General features: G+C 37.6%; 1 protein-coding gene across 2 annotated transcripts in view; it reads right to left on the minus strand.

Moving 5' to 3' along the window:
• Window positions 1-366: 366 nt before the first annotated feature.
• Window positions 367-24,251, minus strand: part of LIPC (lipase C, hepatic type) — a 68,356-nt gene continuing 44,471 nt past the window's right edge. For both annotated transcript variants that reach the window (XM_021532054.2, XM_021532053.2), the window contains exons 3-10: window positions 15,332-15,531; window positions 13,965-14,144; window positions 11,502-11,619; window positions 9,349-9,582; window positions 7,725-7,967; window positions 4,597-4,717; window positions 3,689-3,907; window positions 367-1,522 (exon numbers count right to left, since the gene is read on the minus strand). In XM_021532054.2, the coding sequence (XP_021387729.1) occupies window positions 1,417-1,522; window positions 3,689-3,907; window positions 4,597-4,717; window positions 7,725-7,967; window positions 9,349-9,582; window positions 11,502-11,619; window positions 13,965-14,144; window positions 15,332-15,531 (1,421 nt within the window). In that variant the 3' untranslated portion in view covers window positions 367-1,416. The remainder of the gene's footprint in view (window positions 1,523-3,688; window positions 3,908-4,596; window positions 4,718-7,724; window positions 7,968-9,348; window positions 9,583-11,501; window positions 11,620-13,964; window positions 14,145-15,331; window positions 15,532-24,251) is intronic.

The following is a 24,251-nucleotide window of genomic DNA, read 5'->3' on the forward strand; positions in this document are numbered from 1 at the left end:
AGTGCGTTATAGCTACTGCAAATGTAAAAAATCAACCAAACAAAAGGCCTTGGTGCTTATCTAACTCTCTCGCATACTTTTGACTGAAATCTCATTCTGTGTATGCTCCTGGTTTGACTCAGCTATTGTACTTAAACAGTTGATTCTTACACAAACACAGAAGAGAGCTCTCATAAAATAATTACGTTGCAAAATTTAAATATATATAAATATATAAAGCCCACTTTATTCCTGATAACATCTGAATATTTTGATTCTAAATTCCCTGCAGTATCTTGGTATTTTTATATTCTTTGCATCAAGTCAGCACTTTTTTGCACTTTTTTTTACCACTTAGAGAACATTTAGCACAAATTACATTCAAAATTCAGAGTTCAAGAAACCTTAATTTTTAATTAATCTTATGCTCAGCATTAAAGTGATAAATGAATACATATATATTGATTTCTGTTTCAGTACATAAAGCCATAGAATAAAATCAATCTGAGACAATAATGCTCCTTTTTGTTGTTTATATTCTGACATAGGAAACAAGGGAATTGTGTATGTTTGACCTTACAAAGTTTGTTTTTATGCTCTGAAGTTTTTTGAAGGTTTAACCATTTTTATTTATTCTGGCAGTTTCAAGTCATACCGAAGTCTGGTATATGCCAAAATCTGGTATACAGGTTTTTTATAATCTAAAAAACTCAGACCTTATTTGAATGGCTAAATATGATTTACATGCAAAAAATTAACTGAACTTAGTTGTGCTAGAATTTTGTGTAGTATACTAATCATCATTCAAATAATTAAATTGCTAGTAATTTAAATCAGTTCTTTAATTAAAATAGTTAGCAAAGCATTTTCAGAGAAAAAGATTTATTATAGAATTTTTAGATGATGCTATTATTGGGCTTTTCATATGGTTATTACAGCTCAAGCATTTTATATTTTTATATCTATTTGGTAGTATTTTCTTTTATGAACTATGTAACTCTTCATTAGGAAATAATCTAGCAAAATTTTAACTGATAGTCATAGCTATTAATATTTCAATGTATCTACCATGAAATGAAGTTTCTTTTTTGCCTTAAATCCAACAAAATTAAGTTTTTCAAAGGCTTATGACAATGATTTTTTCAAATAATATCTTTATTTCTGGTGAGCAGATGGTTTTTTAAGATTTTAAACAGTTAAAAATTGTCAGTTTCCTTGATGAAGCTGCTCACTGATCATTTTCAGAGTATGCTTCTAGATGAACAATAGCATATTTCAGCTTACTGTTGGATGACAAAAACTAAATATCTTAATGTATTTTTTCACCACCTCTGAAACTGCTAGGATATTTGATACAGCTGCGAATTTTTAAAACACTTTACTAGATGTATTGTATTATGGATATTTTGGCGAGGAGTTCCCTTTTTGTGTTCTTGCTCATTTTCTGTTTTGTCTCTGGAAGACATCTTCACACCTCACAAATGTCTTCTCTTGGGATGGATGAAGGTGAATGTTGTCAATGCTTTGGGGACAAAATGCGTTTCTGCAAAGAAAAGACAGCATGTGAGTACAATGTTGGTCACAAAGCATAATGTTAGTTAGAGTCTCCCATTCTTTAGCCAGTTCTTTAGGCTGTCTTTTACAGGAAGGTAGCTTTCTGTTTTATAGGCTTGTGAGGAAAGAGTTGTGTCTGCCTGCCAGACCATAGGTACAGAGGAGAAGAGCAGCAGGCAGCTCCTGGGTACTGAGTGCATTGTGCCTCTGTCTCCCTGGTGTCACTGTGCACGTTCTTCAGAGCACATCCTCACAGTCACTTGGGCTTTACTGTTAGTGGGGCATTGCTGTTGTTCCAGCTCTCACTGTTATCAGCATGGTTGCCCTGTTTGGGCTGCTGGAATACTGGTACTTAGCTGGGAGGTTGCTAAAAAGCAGCTATATAGGATGCTAACATCAGCAACTGCATATGCTAGAGAAATATTTGAAACCAAATATTGGAATCAGGTACTTTATTGCTCGTCATGGTCTGTTTGTTAACTGCTTTTTAAGTTTATGCTGTTACATCTAAAGTCTTTGCCATTAGATAATCTAACAAAAGAACTTTCATCATGTGTACAAAGATCACAAACATCTAGAGGTAGAGATAACCCAGAGATAAAATATTGTCAACTGTTCAAATGCTTAAGAAAGCACAAGAGAAGTCAAAATATATTTCATGTTTACTGCCTTTTTAAATTATTGAGTTTCCAAAATTGCTAATTCTGCAATACATGATGTTTGGTATTCTGAGGAAGGCAGAACTCTACATACTCATTGAAGAAAATACTTTTCCTTGAGTGTCCTTTGTTTATGCTTTTAGAACCACCTAATAATCTTTCCTCCTCTAAACATTAATGCGGCATTTCAGTGATAACTGAATGTCACTGCCCAGATTGCAAAGAACAAACCCCAGCACATAATCAGTGTCCACTGAAAGCTTGGCACAAACTGCTTCCACTTGCAGCAAAATAAACCTTCCAAGTAGCATTAGTACCTGAAGATACCAGCATTATTTTTTGTCAGTATAAGTGCCCCCATCACTTAATAATTTGCTAGATGAGGAAAGTAGTACATCAGCAGTAATTATCTTGTGCCAGGTTACTGGCACAGCTGCATTGGATAAGAGCTTCCTGGTTAGGAAAATGACTTCTCACCTTCATACCTTTTTATCTCAAGGTACAGGACCCTGCACCTAAACAGAGCTCCCTAGTTTGCAATGTATGCTTTGCTTTAATTTGCTTTGCCAGCTAGGTAGGTACTGATTCTGGGTCCTGGCTTTTAAAATAGCAGATGTTAGAGAAACTCCTTTGATTTTAATGGCAGGAGCACGTGTCAAGTGCCAAGTTAGGAACACACCTCCAAAATACACTTTTAGAAGGATTCAACCTAGGAGAATATGATCCTTCCTCTGCCCCCCAGCACACACAGATTGTCTTATGAAATGTCTCTTAAATTGTCTAATTTGTTTTTTGTGTCAATATTAAGGAGATGCAGCTCTGCCTGTAAGAGTTCTTCTGCAGGAAATCTGCACCAGTTGTGGTGGTAAGAAAGGGAATGTACCAACGAAAACTTGCCTTCTAGGACTGAGCCTCAGTTACAAGGTAAGGTGCTTTTCTCATTAACTTTAATTAAACTGCTCAGTTAGCATTTCGCAAAAGATTAAAGCAGTGAGAATCGTTATAAGTTTTTTTTATTCTGTCTTCTGGCTGAAATTTCTCCGTATGACTACGCAGTTTCAGATGTGTTGTTAGCATTGCTGTTTGTAGAGAGCAAGGCTGCTCAGATGTGGTGATCCAGTTTCAAAGCAATAAACAGGGGAAAGAAGAACACAAAAATAATCAGAGGACTGTGTAATACAGCACATGATCCTTCTAATGAGTATTTTCAAGAATGGTGATTCTGAGTTTCTCTAGGAAGTAAGTATTGAAAGTCAAATAATTAAGATTTGGCATATTTTTTCTAAGTAGGAATGTGAATATTTCACTATGTTAATGTTGGAATCATTATTTATCTTGCATAGCATCTTGTTTCATTGAAATTTCATCTGGTCCTTATGGAGTGAGGTAATTACATTCATTGGTGTGACTGCTGGGACTTGGATGCTTGTGTTTGAACTGGGATAACCTGGGTGCCAAACACCTGAGGAGTTACTGAGTGCTCTCATTACACTTACTTTTGCTGTGTTTCCCCTGCTTTCACTCTTATTTCCTTCACTATAAGTCCTGGTCGACGGGTGCCTTTTGTCCATGGTATTATGGTTTGAAATGTGTCCCAGATATTTCCCCAAAGTGGAGGTACTTCCCATTTGAACTTGATCATTATGAGGTCACCGATATCAGTGTCCAGAGTGATGAGAAAGGAGTAGGTTTTATTCCCAGTAATACCTTCAACTCTACAGTAAACAAGAGAGAATAATGTTGTCTTAATTATTATGAATTAAAGTGAAAAAAACAGGATTTTTTTCCTCTGAAAAACAGAGAAAGAACTATGTTTGCTTCTCCAAGACAAAACATTAATGTCTTAAGAATGTTCTTCCTCCAGGTGCAAAAAAGTGATGAAATATGACAACGTGCTAGGAAAGAAGCAGAAATGGCAGAAGTTTGAACAGCTGATGAAGCAGTAGTGGTTTCTGACAGCAAAATAAAAGCTGTCCCATAATAGCATCTATGTTACACCTACTGCCTGCTAGAGCAAATGCTGAGCCACACTCTGGCCTTTGCTTTCGTTAATGCAGATAGTGTCCATTGTGATAAATATCCAAAATGCTTTATCTTAATTACAGCTGATTTTTTCATTTGTGTTTTAATTGATTATACCTCCCTGTCTTAGCTATGGAATGGAACAAAGTAAGTGGACAGAAAATTTTCCAAATTTACTGTTTGTATTTTAACAATTTTCTTCTGCACAAACTGCATCATCATTGTAAGAACTTGTGACTTTCGGGAAATATGAGTGAAGAGACAATTTCCAGCTCATGTTTTCACTTAGCTGTCCTAAACCATTTCCCTCATAGCATGACTATCAGCGTGGTATGATATTACAAATTGTCACATGCACAATTACATGTGATACAACACTCACAGTGGGATGTGCAGGCCTTTAGCATCCGCCTTAGTCCCTGCCAGAGACATGGTGAAAGCTGGGTCTGTCGGCTTGCCTTGGATTTCATTGATGATGTGGATCTTGAACTGATAATGATACACTGTAGGAAGGAAGAATTTGCAATAAGTGGCAAAATGAATGGTCAAAGAATCAATAGATTTCTTAGGCAAAAGAATTTTGCCTATCAGAGCAGAAAGTTGATGGCTATTCCATTTTATTTTTCAAACTAGTTTGTTGAAATTAAAATATTGTCATTTTTTCTGGTTGTTGCTGTGTTAGCATTCGTGGCCCTGTTGCTTCATTTAAAGTACAGAGAAAAAAGTAATCGGTGTTGACTTTCTTTTTGGGATAAAACATTCTTCGATGGGAAATATTTCAGCTTTTCTGGAGTTCAGTTGTCAGGATTTCTGGAAATCCTTCTATCTAGTGACCAGGCAAATCCTTGTGACTGGGCATGACTAGAGATGTATGATACAGATCAAAGACCTTATGCAATGTGGTCAGGCTCTTTCTCTGATCAGCTGAAAATTGCCCTGCAAAACAGATGACTCACAAACTTTCCTTGACTGCATAATGATACACGTTGTGCTTAACACACATCTGTTAACAATGTCATTAATGCTTCAAGGTCTGGGGAGTTTCTAGAACACTGGTTAGGAAAGTCTGACCTGAGTATTGTCAGCATGAAAAATGCCTAAGAAGTCATCAATTTTATATTTAAAAAATTATGAAAAAGAAAACCCCAATAACATAGATTTCGAGTATGTGCATACAGATATTGTCAGCTATATTTGAATGTCCAGAACTCTTCTATCTGGTCATTCTTCCAGCAACTTTCTGGACCAAACTGCTAGATTTATAGATAAAGGAAGGTTATTGTATGCTAGTTTTTGAGTAGAGCCACTTTACCCACTTCAGTCTTCACTACATCTGAGAATGGGTCCCCATACCACTAATGGAATCATGTTTTTATGCACATGCACAGATAGATTTTTTTTTTTTTTTTTTGGTGTTGCTCATGATGGAAAGTATTTTCTGGAACAGCTGTATCATTTTATTGTTCTATAGTTGTTGTATGTCAGTACAACATGAACAATGTATTTTCTTTTGAAAATGTGTCCCTCAGTAGAAAACAAAATGGCTGATTCTGTGCCACAAACCTGATGATGACCAAGGCAGAGAGGGTTGTTTACAGATCACTTACATAACTGATCTGTCTTTCTCTGGGTTCTCTCTCTATGCAAAAACTTATTTTTCAGTATATGATCAGACACAGCCTAAGGTTTTGCAGTGGTTATGGTGCTTACTTTTAGGAAAAGTCATCTAAAAACCCAGAGTCTTATCACAGCTTCATTATGAATGTTAACTTCCATGGAACAAACTGGGGGTTTTGTTTGAGCTGGACTGATGTATACTCCAGAATATAATGTCATTAACTTGAAATTAAATGTTAGATTTTTTGAAGACACAGAGAATTGTGAAGTGTAATGTTGAGTTTCTCACACTTCTTCCGTTTGTGCTTCTCACATGATCTTAAAACTTTTTTTTAAAAAAGCATTACAAAGATGACTTTGTAAGCACCTTGCCACAGTTGCCGCTTTGTTTGGCAATTTTTGTGAAAGGGGATCATTGTCTGGGGTACTTTTTCCACATGTGTGCCAAGGATGGTTTTTTATGCAAAACCAGTTCTAAGCATAAAAATGCAACATGTTTAATTGAAATCAAAGCTAATAGGACAGAGATATTTTACTCCAGTCTGAAACTAGCTCCATATCCAGAGAGGAACACAACACAGTGATCACATATCTGTGCCCAGATGTGGGAGCATCCCCAGAGCCTGTGTGTGATTCTGATAAGGACCTGACCCTGACTGTGCTGGAGCAAGATAACATCAGGAACTAGACACAGCCTCTGGAGTTTTAAAATGTACTCCAAACATCTTCCTGAGCCATTTTAAACAGTATTAAGAAGAAATTCAGCAGGTTCAGCTGCTCTGAGTATCACTCAGGGCTCTGCAGATCCCTCTGGAGTCATCACGGGATATTTTCACAGCTGTGCTAGTGGAGGACTTGCAGAATTATTTTAAAAGTACCTGAATTTTTGTTGGGTTTTGGTTTGGTGGTTTGGGGGGTTTTTTTTGTTTGGTTGTTGCCGCTGTTGTTGTTTTTATGTATGATAATGCAGCTGAGTAACCGGGCGCTGTGGGGAGACCAGCGACACAGTGCAAGCAGCCTCTCAAAGCCGTTCTCCCCATCCCCTCAGGGTTCGTGCCGGGTGCGGAGCGCGCCGGGCGCTCCCCGGCGCCGCGGGGCCGGCGCGGGCAGAGCGTCCAGCCGCGGGCGGCCCCGGCCGGCACGGCGGCGGGCGCCTGCACCGACAGCCCCGCGGAAGAGTGTCCCACACCGTCCTGCTTGTTCTCACTTTAAAATGTACGGGAGCCTCTCCAGGGGCGAGGGAGCGAATGCTCAAACAGCGGTGGGCTCTGGCGGCTGAGTGCGGGGAGACCGGCAGGCCATGGCTCCTCTCTCTGATCACACAGCCAAAAATCCACACTGACTCGATAAAGTAACGCAGTAGAGCTAAAACAGCACCGCCAGACTTGATTTTAGTGCTACACTTCAGCATTGTAAAAGTCCAGGCTATTCTGTTCTCTGTCCATTGTGTGGAAAGTAGTAATTTGTATGTCATTTCATAGTCTAATTGCAGATAAAATTTGGGCAAATGTGGAACAGGATGTTTTGTAGGCCTCCCAGAGTAATTATGCAGCTTTTTTTGACTTGGCTCTATGCCTGCATATGTTAGAACGAACCTGCACAGTCCAGTTGCAGGAAAATCCTGCAGATCAGGAGCCTGGGCGTCTGCGCGCCCTCAGCTCCACAGCTCGCCTGGGGCAAGCAGGCAGTGTGCTTTTTCCCACAGAAATAGGAGAGCCAGGATCCTGATGAAAGGGCATCAAGATGGCCCACTGGGATTCTCAGTTGTCTCAGCAAATTGATCATTCTCACAGTTTTATAAGCTTTAATGACTGAGTAAATAGGATCACAAAGCTTAGGCTCAGACTTCACTTTGTGATCAATCTGGACAGTGTAAAAAGTATTACTACAAACCTTTGAAGGGCATACGCGCTCTTGTTTTCAGAAAGAGTCGTCTGCTTTTGGGCAGCCTTTCCTCCCTGATGTTGTAGCCCAGGGTGTTACACCGGTTCTTCTTACAGCTGAGGCACAGTCCTTTGTTGAAAGTGTTGATGTCGTTGCACCAGTAAGCTGTACTTTGCTTGTCCTTGTGCAGCAGAGAGTCGATGAACAAATGAACTGACCTCTCATGAGCACATTTCACAGTTTGAGTGATCCCTGAAAAAATGCAACAACAAAATTTTACGTGGCCTTGTTTCTTTTTACCATTTCAACTGCAGAGAAGTACCATAGCCAACTATAAACTATAAACATGATATTGTTTCCCCCTACACGCCCCTACCCTTTGCATCATGGTTTTGCCTCAGAAATCATATATCCTAGCAATTTTACTTTTAGGATAATTCTAAAATAGAATGGCTGAACTTCCATGATAATAAACTTAAGTAATTTTCTGCTTAAACTTCTCTAGCCTGACAGTATCAGACTGTAAGTATGAGCCTTGATTTCAGTGTTCTGGTTGTTTTTGTCAAAAGAAAATACAGCCTGAGTTGATGTGCAGTCTTTCAGATCATGCCACATTAAAGACAGCAGTCTTATTTGAATTGCTGAATACTCTTGGATTTGGATGCTTAGGCAGCAATACCATATTTTGTCCCTATTAGACTGACACAGTCTTATGTTGAATTTTTCTTGCAGTTACTGCTTGGAAAAAAGGAGAAAAAAATTTATTCAACACAATAAAAATATTAAATAGGTCTGCCCATTATGAGAAGTATCTTTTTCTTTAAGTGCTGTCAGATTGCAAAAATTATTTTGTACAAATAGGATGTATCACAATGGACTGCTTTATGTCTCTATTGATAAGCTTCGAGCTGATGCTTAGTTTCACATTTGTCATTATTTATCTTCTAACAAGTAAGGCCCAAATTAGGGCCAAATACAATTGTAGAGGATAATTGAGAAATACTTCTGCGATGCCATGTGCTGGGTGAGCAGGGCTCATTGGGGGTTTTCGGTCAACACTTCTGGTTGTCACTGCACATCAGGACCTTTTTCAGTATCTTGCATCAGTTTCTCTATAGGTTTATGTTTAGGTACATTGAAAATAAGCTTCTATAAATAAAAGCTAGCCTGGAATACTGACACTCAGATCCTAGAGAGAGCATCATCTGTGCTGCTGAAGGACATGGAGCTGGGAAAAGGTGAGCTAAGGAGGTGAGTAGTACAGACCCGTGTTTTATTTGATTTGAAATAATTAATGTCGCACTAGACAAATCTGGCTTAATTAGAATAAATTTTATCATCTCTCCTACTGCTGAAACAAATACCATTAAATTATTCAGAGGTGCTTGACAGCAGGATGCTCATGGCCTCATTTTCAGGAGTGCTAGGCAGCTCAATTCCTTGCTGGAGTCAGTAAAATGACTATGAGCTCAAGACATGTAAAAATCAGGTACTTCATCTCTAAACAAGAAAATACCTTGCATGTAAGGGGTGATAATAATAATCCTTAGATGCTGTTTAAGACCACCATTATGTAGTTTCCCAGACAGACTCACTGCTCCCCTGCCTCCCACTGTGTGCCATTGGTTCTTACCAGCAATCCCCAGTTGTGCAATGTGGTTGTACACGTGCAGGATGTGACAGCCAGGCTGGAAGGTGCCTCCGTTGGGATAAAAGTCAAAATGAGCCACAGGCTGCTTGATGCCAACACTGAGGCCCATGTGCTGTTTAGTGAAGGTATGAATTGCATCCACAAAGTTTGCATCATCTGGAGATAAACGGTCTGTTGGTGACATTCCTTCAAACAAGGGACCAGCAGGGTCAAGGCCTGCAATAAAGCAAATAATATCTCATTGTCATATAGTGCAGAAGGACTGTTCTACTGCTGTAAGTCTGATAAATGTCTGAAAACAGGCAGCACCTGGTACTTTACAAGGTCTCTGATGGAAACAATAAGAGCGCTTGTCCCACAGAGGGTAGATGGTTACACCTAAAGCAAACACAGGCACTGTAACAAACACTAACTGGGACCTGCACAAGGACACAGGCCCAGAGCCAGACGTGTTTGTCAGAGACAAACTGTGCCTGCTGCCAGTGCCACTTGAGGGACCTTGACATAATTCTGTTCTTTCAAACTCTAGAGGTTCTGTGTTTCAGAGGCCCTTTGGAAGTCACCAGTCCCACTGCAAAATTTACTTTATCTCACATGTGGGACCTAAAACTTTATAAAACTAAGTTATTGTTTAAAAGCCCTATATGCCTGCTAGATTTTATTAATAATAATTCTTCAGTTTAAAACATCTCCAGGGCAGATTATTACAGTATTCAGAGAAATAATACTCCACTTAGGGAGTCTTGTTGATTTTTGTTTTCTGGATTTTTTTGCACAGTGGTCTTCTTGGTTGGGAATTGATTTAGGAAGAGAACTTTGTGCTTAGTTTAAAGTTGCATTCAGCTTTTAGGACAAGCTTCTAAATTTGATATTCTTCTGTTGGTATTGTGGACTAATATCGTTGCATAGATATATCCAGACAAGACTAGTAACATAGGCAGCAAGTAGGGAAGTCCCACAAAGACCCACATTCTTTTGGGCTTCAATAACTATCCATTTTTGGAACTTATTGTTACAAATCTGAAAAGCTTTTGCTGAAGAATGCATATAGTTGTTACAGTCAATAATGTGCTTTTAAGTGTTTTTTTGCTTACCCATTTTCAAGGTGTTATGTTCCTATAATGTTTGAGCAAGCAGTGCTGGGGAACAGAAGTGCATACACTGGTGTAATATCAGGGTACATTTTGTAAAATCAGCTTCTTGGCACTGCCACAAGAACTGATTGTGTAAGAGACTGGTATGTGGCAATGTATCCAAGATCAGAATGCTGACTTCAAAGTACAGCCATGAGTACAGCGTCACTCCTAAGACTGATTAAAGTAAAATGTTTGATAAATTAAAGGTAGCTGATGTGGGTCTTGTGTAAAATGCACTTCCGTTTTCATTTTGTTTGGTTTTTTTTTTTAAGCTCTCACTGTATATTATATGTATATAGTGTATCAATAATATTATAAATATATTTTCATTACACTCATAATTAGTACACTTACAAAACATTACAGAAGGTTCAGAAAGTCACTAGTCAATCAAGTGTTAGGGTTAACTTTGTTTACTTTAAGCATCTACTAGGGGTACTCCAATGATATGCTTCTTGTAAAATGTAATCCAGAGCTCTCATTTTTGCCACAGGAGAACTGTTTGGAATTCACTATATGGGCACTGTCCCACCATTGAAAGCTCAAGCACAGTCAGACAATTTCCTTAATATATGTTTTTAATTACTTGCTAACAATGAACAGTATTTTAATGACTTTGGGTCAAGACAGTGGCTTAAGATCCAAGGTTAGTGGCTAACATTTAGTTTAAAGTGTTACTGGAAATGGATAAGAGCTAAATTTAAGCAACCTGCATCTTGAGTCTTTGGTTTATGATTTCTAGTCCCTATGCTTGTGTATTCTTTATGTCATAATTGGACTGAGGTAGGAAAGATCAAAGGTAGAAATGCTATGAGACCTAATTTTCAAGAATATTTTAAGTTTTCTAAATCGAATTTCTAAACCAATGAGATGAAACTTCTAAACTGTGCTGAATATTGCTATTCAACAGCTATTTGTTGATACAACATTGATATGTCAAATATCTTCACAACTTGATTCAGTTGACTATTACTTTTCTGAAAGGTATAAGTCTTTTACCTGTAATTCTTCCAATCTTTTTTGTACCATTGATAAAACTTCCAGCAAATCCTGAAACATGAGCTCCCAGGCTGTATCCAATTAGATGAGCATTGCTTCTGGAAAATTGAATGGATTCCTGGAAGATAGTGGAAACTTGATTTAAATGAAGAAATGTGAAAAGTAAACAGTGAAATATCTTTTGCATGCTAGCAATACTGTGAATTATAACACAAGAAATTTGTATGTTGATGGTGGTCAAATGAGGTGCATGAATCATTCAGTAAATTTCTATTGGCTGAATGTTATTTCTTGCTTCTTTTTCATGCAGCAGGAAAATGCCACACATTTGGGCTCTGCCACTTATCTTCTATGCACAGGAAAAGCATGAACACAGTGGAATTGTTATTCTGCATTTGATGCAGATGTTCATTGCTTTTTGTCAGCAGCACTTGGCTTTCCTATAATTATAAAATGGATATCTGTTCTTTAACTTCAGGGTAAAATAATCCCCTATAAAAGGTGCCTTGGTTGTTTTGCCTGAGATACCAGTACAAGCCAAACTAAAGGGATCAAAATATTGATCAGACATGTTAAATGACACAGTAATGATATTTCTTGTAAAAAGATGTGTGTCTGATTTGTAACAAACCTATTGAAGCAGAATTGCCCTGCTTTCTACCTAATCAATGCTATGTACATCTTAAGCATTTCACCTGAGCTGCAAAGTTTATCTGACTTGAAAAGAAAAATGTATCATGTTTTGCTTGCAGGAAAGGCAAACCTCACTTAATTTCTTTGTGCATGTTGCCTGTCCCAGTGGAGTGGCTGTGCAGTCTCAATACCAATCTCTTCTGAAGATGAGGTGAAACTTTGCAGACTTCTTGTGAGAGAGACAGCTCTTAGAAATCACAAGATCTGACCATTTTTTTTTGTCAGGTGATGCTGAAATGGATGCTATTGAGGCTGTTACTGATCATGCCCTATTAATTCTTGGAATAAGAGCACTAATATTTACTTACTGTTTATTCTTTATTAAAATGTGCAGCACTGTGGGTTTTGTTACATCCATTGAGAAGCTTTGAAATAATTGTCTGCCTGTACGCAGACAGAAGCATAGCAGAAAGATAGTTATGGCAGTTTGAATGAAGGGGTTTTAACTCTGAAGGACTGCTTCTCCATATGAGGAACATTTACTGGCTGGAGACACTCAGTGCTGTGAAAATTTATGGTATATTTAAATTCTGGAACACATCACAGTACAAGAATAACTACCAACAATACTAGAGAAAGGAGTAATTTATTCAAGCCTTGGTTTGTTTGTTGACACTAGGAAATCACAGAATGACTTTATTGTTGACAATGTGATATGTCATCCTGGGAACTGATCAAATTCCACTATTTGATTCATTCAATAATTAAACAGCTTCAAAAAATTACTTTAGGCTCCAGGAAGTTAAACCATATTTGACCAAGAGCGGCGGTTTCTTCTAATATCACAATGAAAAATAGTGACTGACTTTCCTACCTTCTCGTTTGTACCTCTTGTCCCTAGCTGGGTGTGGTATCTGACACCTTCTAGCCCTGCCATTCCTGCTTAGGCCTTTAATGGTATTTGCTACAAACCTTTCATCCTTGCAGTAAATTTCTCTTCCACCTTTCACTTCACTAGGTATTCAAAAATTCATTGTTAGCTATATTATAGAAGTATAATTTCATTTCAAATTAAGTAGCTTAATGTTAGAGATTGATGGAATAAGAATTGCTTAGAGTTCCTGGTTTGTATGAGTGATTCTCATTCTACTCTTTGCTTTCTGCCTTTTCTTAAATTGTGCTGTGCAGGGATCCTCTGCAGACTCGGCTGCAGCCTTTTCAATCCAGCCATGGCCACTGCTCCCCATGCAGCAGGAGTTTTGTGAAAGAGTCACTGCATTAGTCTGGCTCTGTACTCACTACTGCCTCCATGTCATCTGCTTTGTGAAGCATATCTGTCCTCTTGAAATGTCTCCCTTTACATTCTGGATCTCTAAGCCATTATTTTATCCTAATCTTTGGGAAACTGCAGCAAAAATCAGATGCAGTGTCGGGATTGAATTCTGCAATAAAAGCTGAAGTTGAGCACAGATAACAAACTCATTTTCCTGTACTTTTGTCTTGCAAATGATGGTTGCCTGTTTTCTATGTATGGAACAGTGTCAGCTGCCTACACACATGCTAATGGAAAAGTCAAAGTAGCAGGAAACTATCTCATCTCTAAAGATACATAAAAATATTTTCATAAGCAAGGCGACTTGCTTTGACCTCCTGCCTGACAAAAGTTTTACAAAGTCATATGAAAGTTTATGGAAGAAAAATGTGCACGTCATAAAAAAAAAGTGAATGATGGAAAAGAAAGCATTAGCAAGCACAATATTTCAGAAAGGTTGTGGAAGTATAAGTAAATACATCTTTTCCAGAGAAACAGGCTGTTCTGGCAGTTCTCACCTCCAGCCACTCCAGGAACTGTGCGATCTCTTTTCCTGTGGTGCGTGTGTTCCGTACGGCAATGGGATAGTGCTGGTGAGCCAGTGTGAGCCAGTCTGCAATGATCACGTTCACTGGCTTATGATGAGACTTCAGGGCTGCTGCCATTTTCCAGATCCAGCTTTCTAATATCCCATCCACCTGTCACAGTTGAAAAAAAAAAACCAACCCAAACAATAAGAAAACCATTGTTATGGGAAAGCAGTCTCTGCCAAATATTTGTTGAGAAAAACATAAGGAAACAAAAACCACAGTATGAACAGGGAGGGATTAATGCTGAGAACTAGATTTTAGGGGCCCCAGCCTGCTTCAGTGTTGAGAATCTTTAGGTTTTGGTGGACCAAAAATATAAGAGTAATATAATAAGGGTATAATAGTGTATATTTTGTAATAGGATCTCTTATAAGTCAAAATGATGTCTCCAAATACTTTAACTCATCTGGAGATAACTGTTAAAAAGTACTGGTTAAAAGACAGACAGAAATGCCCATCATTTGAGGAGGAGGGTGTAGGTTTTGAACAATTTTTTTTTTTTTGTGAAGCTTGGCTTTTATTTACTAAGGGAGTTAAATGTATCTCTCTTATTTGTTAAGGGAGTTGTGTGCATCACAGGGGGTGTTCAAAGTTCCTCTGCATATTTGCAGATGTGCAAGAAAGATCCATTGTGCCATCTTATGTGATTCCATTGGTTCTATGAGAATTTAAGGATCTCTTAAAATTACTTTGTTTCTTATCCTGCCTTTTCTTTTGTTTCTTTGCCAACTGAGAAGCTGATGAAATGTCACTCTTACTATTGGCATGCTTTTTAGAAAGCTTTTTTTTATGGTGACTTGGTTTTTTACAGTTTAACTGGAAGCAGTTCAGTAATAATTAATTGAGGTTGAAGGCTTTGCTTTAAAATAAAGGGTCTTGTGGAGAAGTTCTTTTTAAAGGTCTATCTGTGAGAAAGATGTGGGGATATTGTGGCCACTTTTCAAGAAGTCTGTAAATATCTGGCAGTGAACATATCAGAGAAATGAAACTGGTGTTCTTCTCTCCAGGGCATAGCACATTAATTCAGCTACTTGTTCAAGCTCTGCTGGCTCTAAACCAGGGCTGAATTCAATCCTTGGCATGGGAGTCCCTTGTGAAAAATTGTTCGTAGGCTGCTCCTTCAGAATCTGTTGGGAATATCCACTTTGTATTTTTTCTAGCCATGATAGGTACCAGTGAAATCTATCATCTTTGTATCACAACCTTACTTCTGAAGTTACTTCTGTAGCATGATGAGAAGGAAAGTATATCAAATCAGATGTAGTAAGAATTAAAAATAAAATGGGAGTTCATACCGACCAGCCATGGACTATCATCACCAGAGGAAGAGAGGCATTGAAACGGCATTTGTCAAGAGTCTCCAACTGATTAACAAAAATCTGGCAGCTGCCTTCAGCTCTATCTGTATAGAGTCGAAATCTGGTTTCTAAGTTTTGATGATCTTTCTTTCTTGTAATGTATCCACTCCATGATCCCAGTGCCTCTGAAATGAAATCTGTGACAACAGTCTTAATAGGATAGAATTGAAAGCCTGAAAAAGTTACTAGTGCAACATACTTTTTAAAACAGTAAATTAGTAAGCTTGAAACTCTTCCTGTATTTAATTGTTGCTTGTTCCAGCTGGGCCTAAGCTGTGCATTTTGGGTAAAAAAAGTGATCTTTTTCAAAGTTTGAGATGGTCTAGATGTGCCTGTGAGTCCCTCTGTGTGAACAGTAACAGTTAAATGGGAATAGTGATCTGATTGCTACGGGCCTTTATAAATGCACAAGGATGGTAAGATCACAGTACAGGTGTTACAACTTGACCATGGAGTGCATGCACAGACAGGAACATTCAGAGGCCCTTATCTCTGCAGAGCATTTCTGCTAATGTGCATTTGCTAGTAATTGCTGAGCAAGCATCATTACACTAAAATAACCATTTTATTCAGGGTTATAACTGCTTAGAGACCTGGGTGACTGCTTAAAACTATTAGACCACATACTACTTTTTTTTTTTTCTTCCCTCTGAAAAGGCAAGATGAAATGTTTTTATTTTAGCTGTAATATTTTTTATTATTTTGTTTTTAGGTAAAATAGCTTGGTGCACTTAGGACAGCATTTTCAGAAATGTCTGTTAAGTAAGAAAGTGGCGGCAGTGTGAACTGTGGTCTAAAAACATCATAAACTTAGAAGGAAAATACATTAAATATAGAGCAATTGCAGAAAAATAGAGTACAATAAAGCAGAAGCTTACAAAAAGCACCTTGTGACGTGCAAGCCTTTCTAGTGAGACTTCACCATATTTATTTAGCTGAAAAAACTCCATATAATAAATATCACTTAAGCTATAAAAAATGGGGATTAGTAGAAGAGAAGGTATGATGAACTACGTAAGAAAGAGGTTACTGTTTCTAGTATTGGAGAGGAAACATTTAGATTAGAGAGGTTTTACTAATAGAGTTCTTTTGGGACAGTTTTTTGGCTAATCTTGTTTTAATATTTTCATTAAAGAAGCAGCAGGAAAAGTACAAGACATGAGAGGCCCTTGCTAACACTGTTAAGACCAAGCCATGAAACATTAAGAGCTAGATGACAATTTGAAAATACAGTAAGTGAAACTGGTAGAAATTTCTTACTATGAAGTGCAGGGTCATATAATTGATAGGAATTTCTCTATAAATGGGACACATAAATAGGAAGTGACACAAAGATAAAACTTGACTGAAGTAATCAATAACAAAACTGACCATAAGTCACTGCTATCATTTGACTGTGAGAAAGGAAAATATAATTCCAAGATGCATTAAGGTAGATGGTTTTGGTAGGAAGAGAGGATGTCAGTTGCAAGTAAAGGCAGTTGTTAACCACATCCAGAACAGTGTGCATAGCTCTTGTTGCCAGGCACATCTGTGAGAAAAATGTGGGGAGATTGTGGGCACTGTAAATATTCGGCAGGGAATATATCAGAGAAATGATACTGTTAGTTTCATTTCAAATGAAATTTGTGGTTCAGGTGTTACCAATTCCCTCAATTCCAGCTGCTCATCAGTACCACTGAGGTGGTCAGGAAGGAGGCTTTTTTTTTTAATTAGACCCAAGAAGAAATGAAATATTACTGTTATTACTGGAGGTGAAATCAAATATTTTATCAATGAGAAGTTAAAATTAATTTTGTTGCAGCAGCACTGAAATTAGTTACATTTCAGTTCTTATTTTTCCTGCATAGAAGTTCCTTAATAAAACATTGATATCGGAAAGATTTTATTTTGTCTTCTAAGACAACACTTTTTTTTTTTTTTTTTTTTTATACATTGAAACTCTTACTGTCGATGTTTTTAGAAAATACCTAAAATCATAGACAATTAATTTCTCTGTTGTATCTGCAAATCTATGCTGGGGTTCTGTGATGTTGTTGTATTGATGAGATTTTGGTAGTTTACAAGAACTTGTGATTCATTTACAGGGGAATCTTTATCCTGCAAATGTGTGTTGTGACCTCTCATATCATGAACCTCTCATATCATGAACCTCAAATATCTGCGGTAGTAGTATCTTGTGATGCACAATACAAATAACCCCAGTGTGGAAGTGTTCTGGGTCTAGATCAGACTGTGGTTTTGCCACATCAGTTCTGTTACAGACATTATTCAAGGTTTAATTTCAGTGTAATGATAAGACATGATAGAACAGCATATTTCATTTGTTTAAGTGCATAGCAATTCTGGCAAGAAAACTCCTAAACTGACCTGCACTGAATGTACACTGTTTTCTATTTGTTGCTAATTATTGTTCATTCCAAAGAACAGGCAATGTTATGTTTCACAGCTGGGAAACATTGAAGAAATCTATTCAGCCTTGTACAATAGTTGGAATTTTAAAAGCTTCAAAGTTACAGAAGGTTTGGTTGATAAAATTTGTAGCTTCAGTGTCTAACATTTTCCTTTCAGTACACTTTTAACTGCCATAGGACCAAGTCTGATCACTTCTCCCTACAATGTCCACTTTAAAAAACTTCTGTTGAATTTTTTTTTTCCCTCATGCAGAGGACTTAGTTTCTGAAGTAAGTAATATCAGGAAAGGATGAATCTACATAACTGAAAATCAGAAAGAGCTTTAATGATGTTGATATTCTTATTGTCTGGTTTGTTCAGCCTTTGGTGAGTAGTCTCTACACAAAAATAAGCATTGTGTTCTATTTTTAGCACAAAAAGGAAAACAAACAAAAAGTAGCTTGTGCCTGTTCCATTGTACACATCCTTTCTTTGTTTAATGCCTTGTTTTCATTTTCTTTTTGCTCTCTCAGTGTTTGTGCAATGCAAAGGCACTTTGTCACTCTGTACTGTTTGTACATAGTACAGAAAACAAGTCTGATAAAAAGCTGTTTTCTTTAGACACTGGCTGGAAAGTGCTGTGGTGCTTTAGTGGCTGAGTGTTGTTTTGCTGGTAAATCTGGGAGAGAGGATTAAAAATACTTCTTGAACTTCTTCTTGGCTGTCAAAAGTTAGAAGTTCCTATAGGATCAGATGGGTTATTCAACAAGGAACTGCTTCGATCTGTTAATTTGTGTAATGACTTGGAGAAGGAAATGGTGTCTGAAGAGCCTGGCTTCCACAACAGACTCTTGCTGAAAATGTCATGCCAGTGACTCAGTGACATGGCCGCAGGGAACTGGGAACTTTCTTAGGTCAGTTTGCAAAAACAACACAATTCAACTGCTAAAGATTTCTTCATGGTAATTACAGTTAAGTGTGCAGAGATCTCTCTGAGCCACCAGAGAGTTTTGCTTTGGAAAAATACAGGTGAGCAGGTTGCTGATTAATTTCCTTTTTCTCAGAAGATCCTACTCTGACATGAATTCTTTCAGCAAAGGCACTGCAGTGTGGCCACACTGATCTATGTGCTTCCATAAATTACCTTCCCACAGAGCAGTGCAGTAATCATGAGCGAGAAAGGCTATTGTCAATCCCAAAGTAGGTTCAGCCCTTTACCTTTACTTTGTATTAACAATATTTCTTTGATGTGTACTACAGACTGAAGGCTGGGTTTGTAAACATCACTTCATTGCAACATAGCAGATTCTTGTAAAATGTTTTTTAGTTAGTTTTGGGCAGACAAACCTGCGGCACAAACCAGAGCATTTTTACATTTGACCTGAGATAATCATGTTTTCTTATTGAAAAGTAAAATGAAGAGAGATTCCCAGTTGAACAAAATAAGCAGGTTAATACAGCAGACTGACTTGGATTGAATCACACCATAAGATAAGAAGGTGTTCCTAAATATAGAATTTTGGAGTCCCTTCTGAAATTTCCAGATGTGATAGCACTGCTTTAAACTTGTTGATAAAAACTCTAACAGAAACTAGACAAAGGTCTAGATGCTGCCTGGGTTTGAAACTATAAATATCCTATGCTTTTCTGGGGGAGAGAGCCACAGTAAAAATATATTTATGTATCATGTCTGATCAGGTATAAAAATACAGCTACAAAATATCTGCTCCATAGCAGAAAAATTGCCTAAACATATAAAGTCATGAGGATGAAGTATAGTAGAACTATCTAATGTTAAGAGCAAAACTTTAGTATTTGCTAAGTCATACACTATAAATTCATCTTACAGTACAGCATAAAAATTTTTAGTAAAATTGGCATTTCCAAGTAAGGAAAGTAACTTTTCTGCTTAAGAAAAATAATGTTCAACATCCTTCTTCCTGTCATGGAACTTGGGTTGAACAGTGGCTCTCCTAATCTTTAGGCAATTGAAAAATTATTTAAGTAAACTGAACAGAAGTTGAAATTTGGGCTGTTGGTGTGTTAAGGATACATGAAAATCACACAAGTTAGCATGTGAACACACGCTATTTCCAGGTCCTGGCTCCATGTGACCCCAGCAGCAGCTTCCCTTCATGGTCAGGAGTGGATTTGTCTGAGCCCTGATAAACCTCATGCATCTTTTGGGTGGCTTTTCCTGCTTACAGGGAAATGTTTCCAAGAGTACTTATGTATTGTAATCATATTTTAGTGTCACCAGTATCCAGCATATTTCAGAAACAAGTGATGCAACAATTCCCCAGAGAATTCTGTTGTGAAACTGAGCAAAGGCAGTGATGTGTTAATAAGTTTGGTTTGTGCCATGAGAAGTGGAGTATATCACAGATCTCCTCATTTCCAATAGCAAGATTTTTTTGGTATCACTTAAAAGAAGAGCTAATGTCTTGTCAGTATTCAAATGTCTCAATTTGACAAATACTTCTTGTAGAGCTTTTCTCTTTAGTTGATTTTTATTCTTCCTGTCACTTCAAGGTTTTTGGATGTCATAAACATTTGGATGTCATTGGTTGATAATTCCATCTCATGTAGTTCTTAGGGGAGAACTCTATAACATGTAATTTTCTTTTTGGGGCGGGGTGGGGAGAGGGGATCCTAGGCCTGTTTTAGGATTGCTCCTCAGTCCCAGTCAAAACTAAGGTTGTTGTGCTTAAATTTTTTCATATCCTCATATAATTTCTTTGTGTTCTCACTCTCCTTAACTATCTTTCATTTTGTACCTTGCCAAATGAAAAGCAGGTATCACTTAGCAAAGAATGGATGGGAAAAAAGCAAGAAAGCAAGAAAAGGCTTTGACAATTGGATTAAACATTAGCAGGTCTGTTTAGGAAAAAGACATTTTAGAAAAAGCTTCCCTTTCTCTTCAAGTTTAAATGAATTATGAGATTAGATATGGCTAGGTATTAGATGAATAATTATATTCTCTGACTGAGAAGTATTCTGAGCTTTCATTTCTTGTTTCTCTTGTCCTATGCATGCATACAGGCATGCCAAAGGTGAATTGAACTCCTCATGAGTGTAGTTTGTACCCAAACAACCACAGAGGGAGAGTAGTGATGATTACCTAACTGTTGTTAGCCCTCTGGTAACACACTTTAAACCCTCTGTTGGGAAATCCAAGAGGAGAGCACGTAAAATTGCACCTTTTATACTGAATGCCTTCTCTCTGTGTGTCCTGGCTTTCAAACCATCCAGGCAGTGGTACTGGGAGGTGGCATTAGTGAGCCTTGACATTGGAGAAGGATGTGTCTGGAAAGAGGCCTGTCCAAAATTCACTGGAGCTGCTTCTGAGGCAATGGCACCTTCAGGGGAGGTGTGTGAGGTGCTGGTCAGAAATCAGCTCTGTGCTTATCAGGGATGATTCTGGCTTTACTGTCATTTACCATGACAGTGCAGAGGATACCTTTCATTTCCATGGGACCAGGAGAACACCTCTATTACTTATGTACATAGCCCTTGGAACCATTTCCCATATGCTGATACTCTCATGACAAGTGCAAATTTTGATTTTAAAAAATAGACTGTCTTGCAATAGATAAGACAGTTTTTGAGTTGTATTTTAAGGTAGCTATCCTGCAAGTGGGAGTTCATTTTCTTCCTATGGCCTTACTTTTTGTATTGTGATCTTGCAGTGAAATCACTTTCCTGGTGCCAACTTGGAAATTAGAAATTCCAAGTTATGGAATTTCTGACTTATGTCAGGAATTCAGCATGATTTCTGGGTCACAGCATTCCATATTATGAGGAGAAGTTAAATAGATGCACCAAGAACATGTGTTTGAAGTTCAGAAAAACACAAAACCAGAAGAATGAGAAGAGAGAAACATCAGCATCTTTAGAATATTAGCACAGGAAGGCATTACTGAGTAAAACTCACTTGCTGGGCCATGGGACAGCCCTGCAGGGCAGGCTGCTGGATAATAGATTTATTCCCTGGAAGGCAGAGCTGAGCTGAGGGCGTTGGGTGTACAATAGTCACATGTACAACCAACCTTGTCTGCACAAAGTTAGTGAACTGTTTATTTACTTATTGTTTGGGTTTTGTTTATGAATTTTTGGTAGTGGCTATTCCACCAAACTCTCCTTGTGAATATTTATGCTTGGCAGCCTTCTGGTACTCAGAAAGAGACAAATAACTGTCTCAGTTTGTAGAAAGGCAGGGGGGAAAATGAGAGGTCAGTAAGGCCTGGAAGGTGATTGAGTGTTGTAGTGGAAAGGAGGTAGGAAAAAAGAAAGTGGATACTCGAGCCTTGTTAAGTGGGGGAATCTGCCTGGGTTGAGTATAATGAAATCTCGGGCTACCAAAGTGGCCTTTGTTCTATTCAGGGAATAGGACTAAGCATCCAAAAATCTCAGTCTGAGTGCAGACTTGGCATCTAGTCCCTTAAAATTTTTCTACTTCCAAGAAACCTGTGTCTTAGAGGAAATATTGGGAGAATTTTAAAGGGTATGTTCTATTTTGCTTTAATCTCCCTCTCCTCCCATTCTTCTTGTCTCCTTTTCTCTTTCCTCTCCAATAAGTTCCTGGTTTTTTCCATTATGTCCTTTGATTGTTTTAATTTTTTTTAAAAATAATAGAATTGTTTTCTTTTGCTGTTTTTGTCTGAAAGCCTTAGTTAAACCAAAGTAACTGAGGGGAAATCCTGTTTTTGCGGCAGATAAAAGCTTTTTGCTTTGACAAGCACTAGGTGTGTTCATCTAAGCAAGAGTTTGATGATTTCACTGATACAGTATTAAAAGGCTTTGATTATTTTAAGTGTATCCTGAATTTCTCCAAACTGATCTTTTACAGTAGATGCCTGTAGATATTTCTTCTAAAACCAGTGCAGATTGTTTACAAAAGTTATTTCCACACAATTCTGTCTAGAAGTTAGACTTTTTATCAAATACTGAATGAATTTGTTTTCAATGAATAAATTTGTTTTTCTTACTTTAAGAGGAAGAGGAATTTACTGGGGACATATTTTAAATACATTCTGTGTACAGAACTGTCACGCTGTCATACATTACTGTCATGCAATTTTTGTTACAATTTTCCTTGTATTGGTGAGCCCAGGCTATAAAAATCGCCATCACTTGAGCCATAGTTCACAAGGAATTTCTCAAGTACATTCCTTTAGTGCTCTAGTACAGCTCTCTCTTCTGGTAAAAGGGGCCTCACAATGGTGTCCTACAAAGATTTGTCTCTGTAAGTTTGGAGTGAGCCATTATTAAAATGGGCAAAGTTGTGGCTGAGCTCTGCAGGCCTTTCCAGGACTCCTGTGAAAACTAGTTCAGAAAATACATTTTGTGGAATATTTGATACTGTCTGCATAGTACAATGCAAAGTGCTACTGAAAATATTAACTGTACAGAAGACTTTTAATAGAAGTTTTATCCCTTTTACCCATAACGCTGGATACCTTTGTACATTGTGATTCCAGTCATAGGTAAAATATGTATAAAATGATAAAAACTGATTTTTAAAATCATGATGCTAAGGTCCAGTGAGTTAGATTGCTAGATATGTGATTTGTGTCTCACTCAAAGCCTTAAATCTCAATTTCAAGCGAAATAAAGCTGCCTCTTGGCAGCACTGCAAGGGCACACAGTGCTACAATTTTAACCTATTACTGTGACAGGGAGAATTGAGTTTCTGGGCCTCTGGCAGTATTTGAGGTTTGGGTGCAGAATTCCAAATTTGAGAAGGGCAGAGAAAAAAAAAAATTGTTTCATTTTGTTTCATGGTAAGTAACTTCAAAATTTGTAGGTTTTTAAGGTGTTCTGGGACCAAAACTCTGGAAACCAGTAGAAGTAAATATGTATTAGAGGTTAGCAAAGTAATGCTATGTAATAGTTTAATGCTGTGTCAGAGTATAATTTGTAAGATAATTATATAAATTACATAGCTATAATGGACAATTTTGAACAGTTGTGTAAAGTGCATACACACATAGAAAGTGTATACTATAAAATTTGTATACACAGTTGTTATATGCTGTTTATAAATACAATGTTTGCATGCACTTGATAAAGCATATGACATTTCCCTCATTATTACAGCATTTATTGTGAATTAAACCATATGTTGGGCATTGGCTTAGAAGATTCAAGTGTTTAATATTCAGAGACCATATACATAAAATATCCAATTTCTAAATCTTTGCTGTGCATCTGTGCATTGCTGAGCACTTTTTCCAGGCCCAAAACATGGTTCTTAATGCAGATGAAGGACATGTGAGCCAAACAGCTGCAGGGGGTTGGATAACCTTCAAAATGCTTCAAGGCATGAGTCAACCACTAATTTTCAAGATATATTTGAATTTTTTTTCTGGACCATTCAGTATTGATATATTTCTAACCAGATTTTAGGGTGTCTCTGGTTAGATCTGCTATTTCAGTTCCTGTAGTCCTAGGTATTTGAATT

This window comes from Lonchura striata, chromosome 11, assembly GCF_046129695.1.
Source record: "Lonchura striata isolate bLonStr1 chromosome 11, bLonStr1.mat, whole genome shotgun sequence".
In the NCBI taxonomy this organism is placed as follows: domain Eukaryota; kingdom Metazoa; phylum Chordata; class Aves; order Passeriformes; family Estrildidae; genus Lonchura; species Lonchura striata.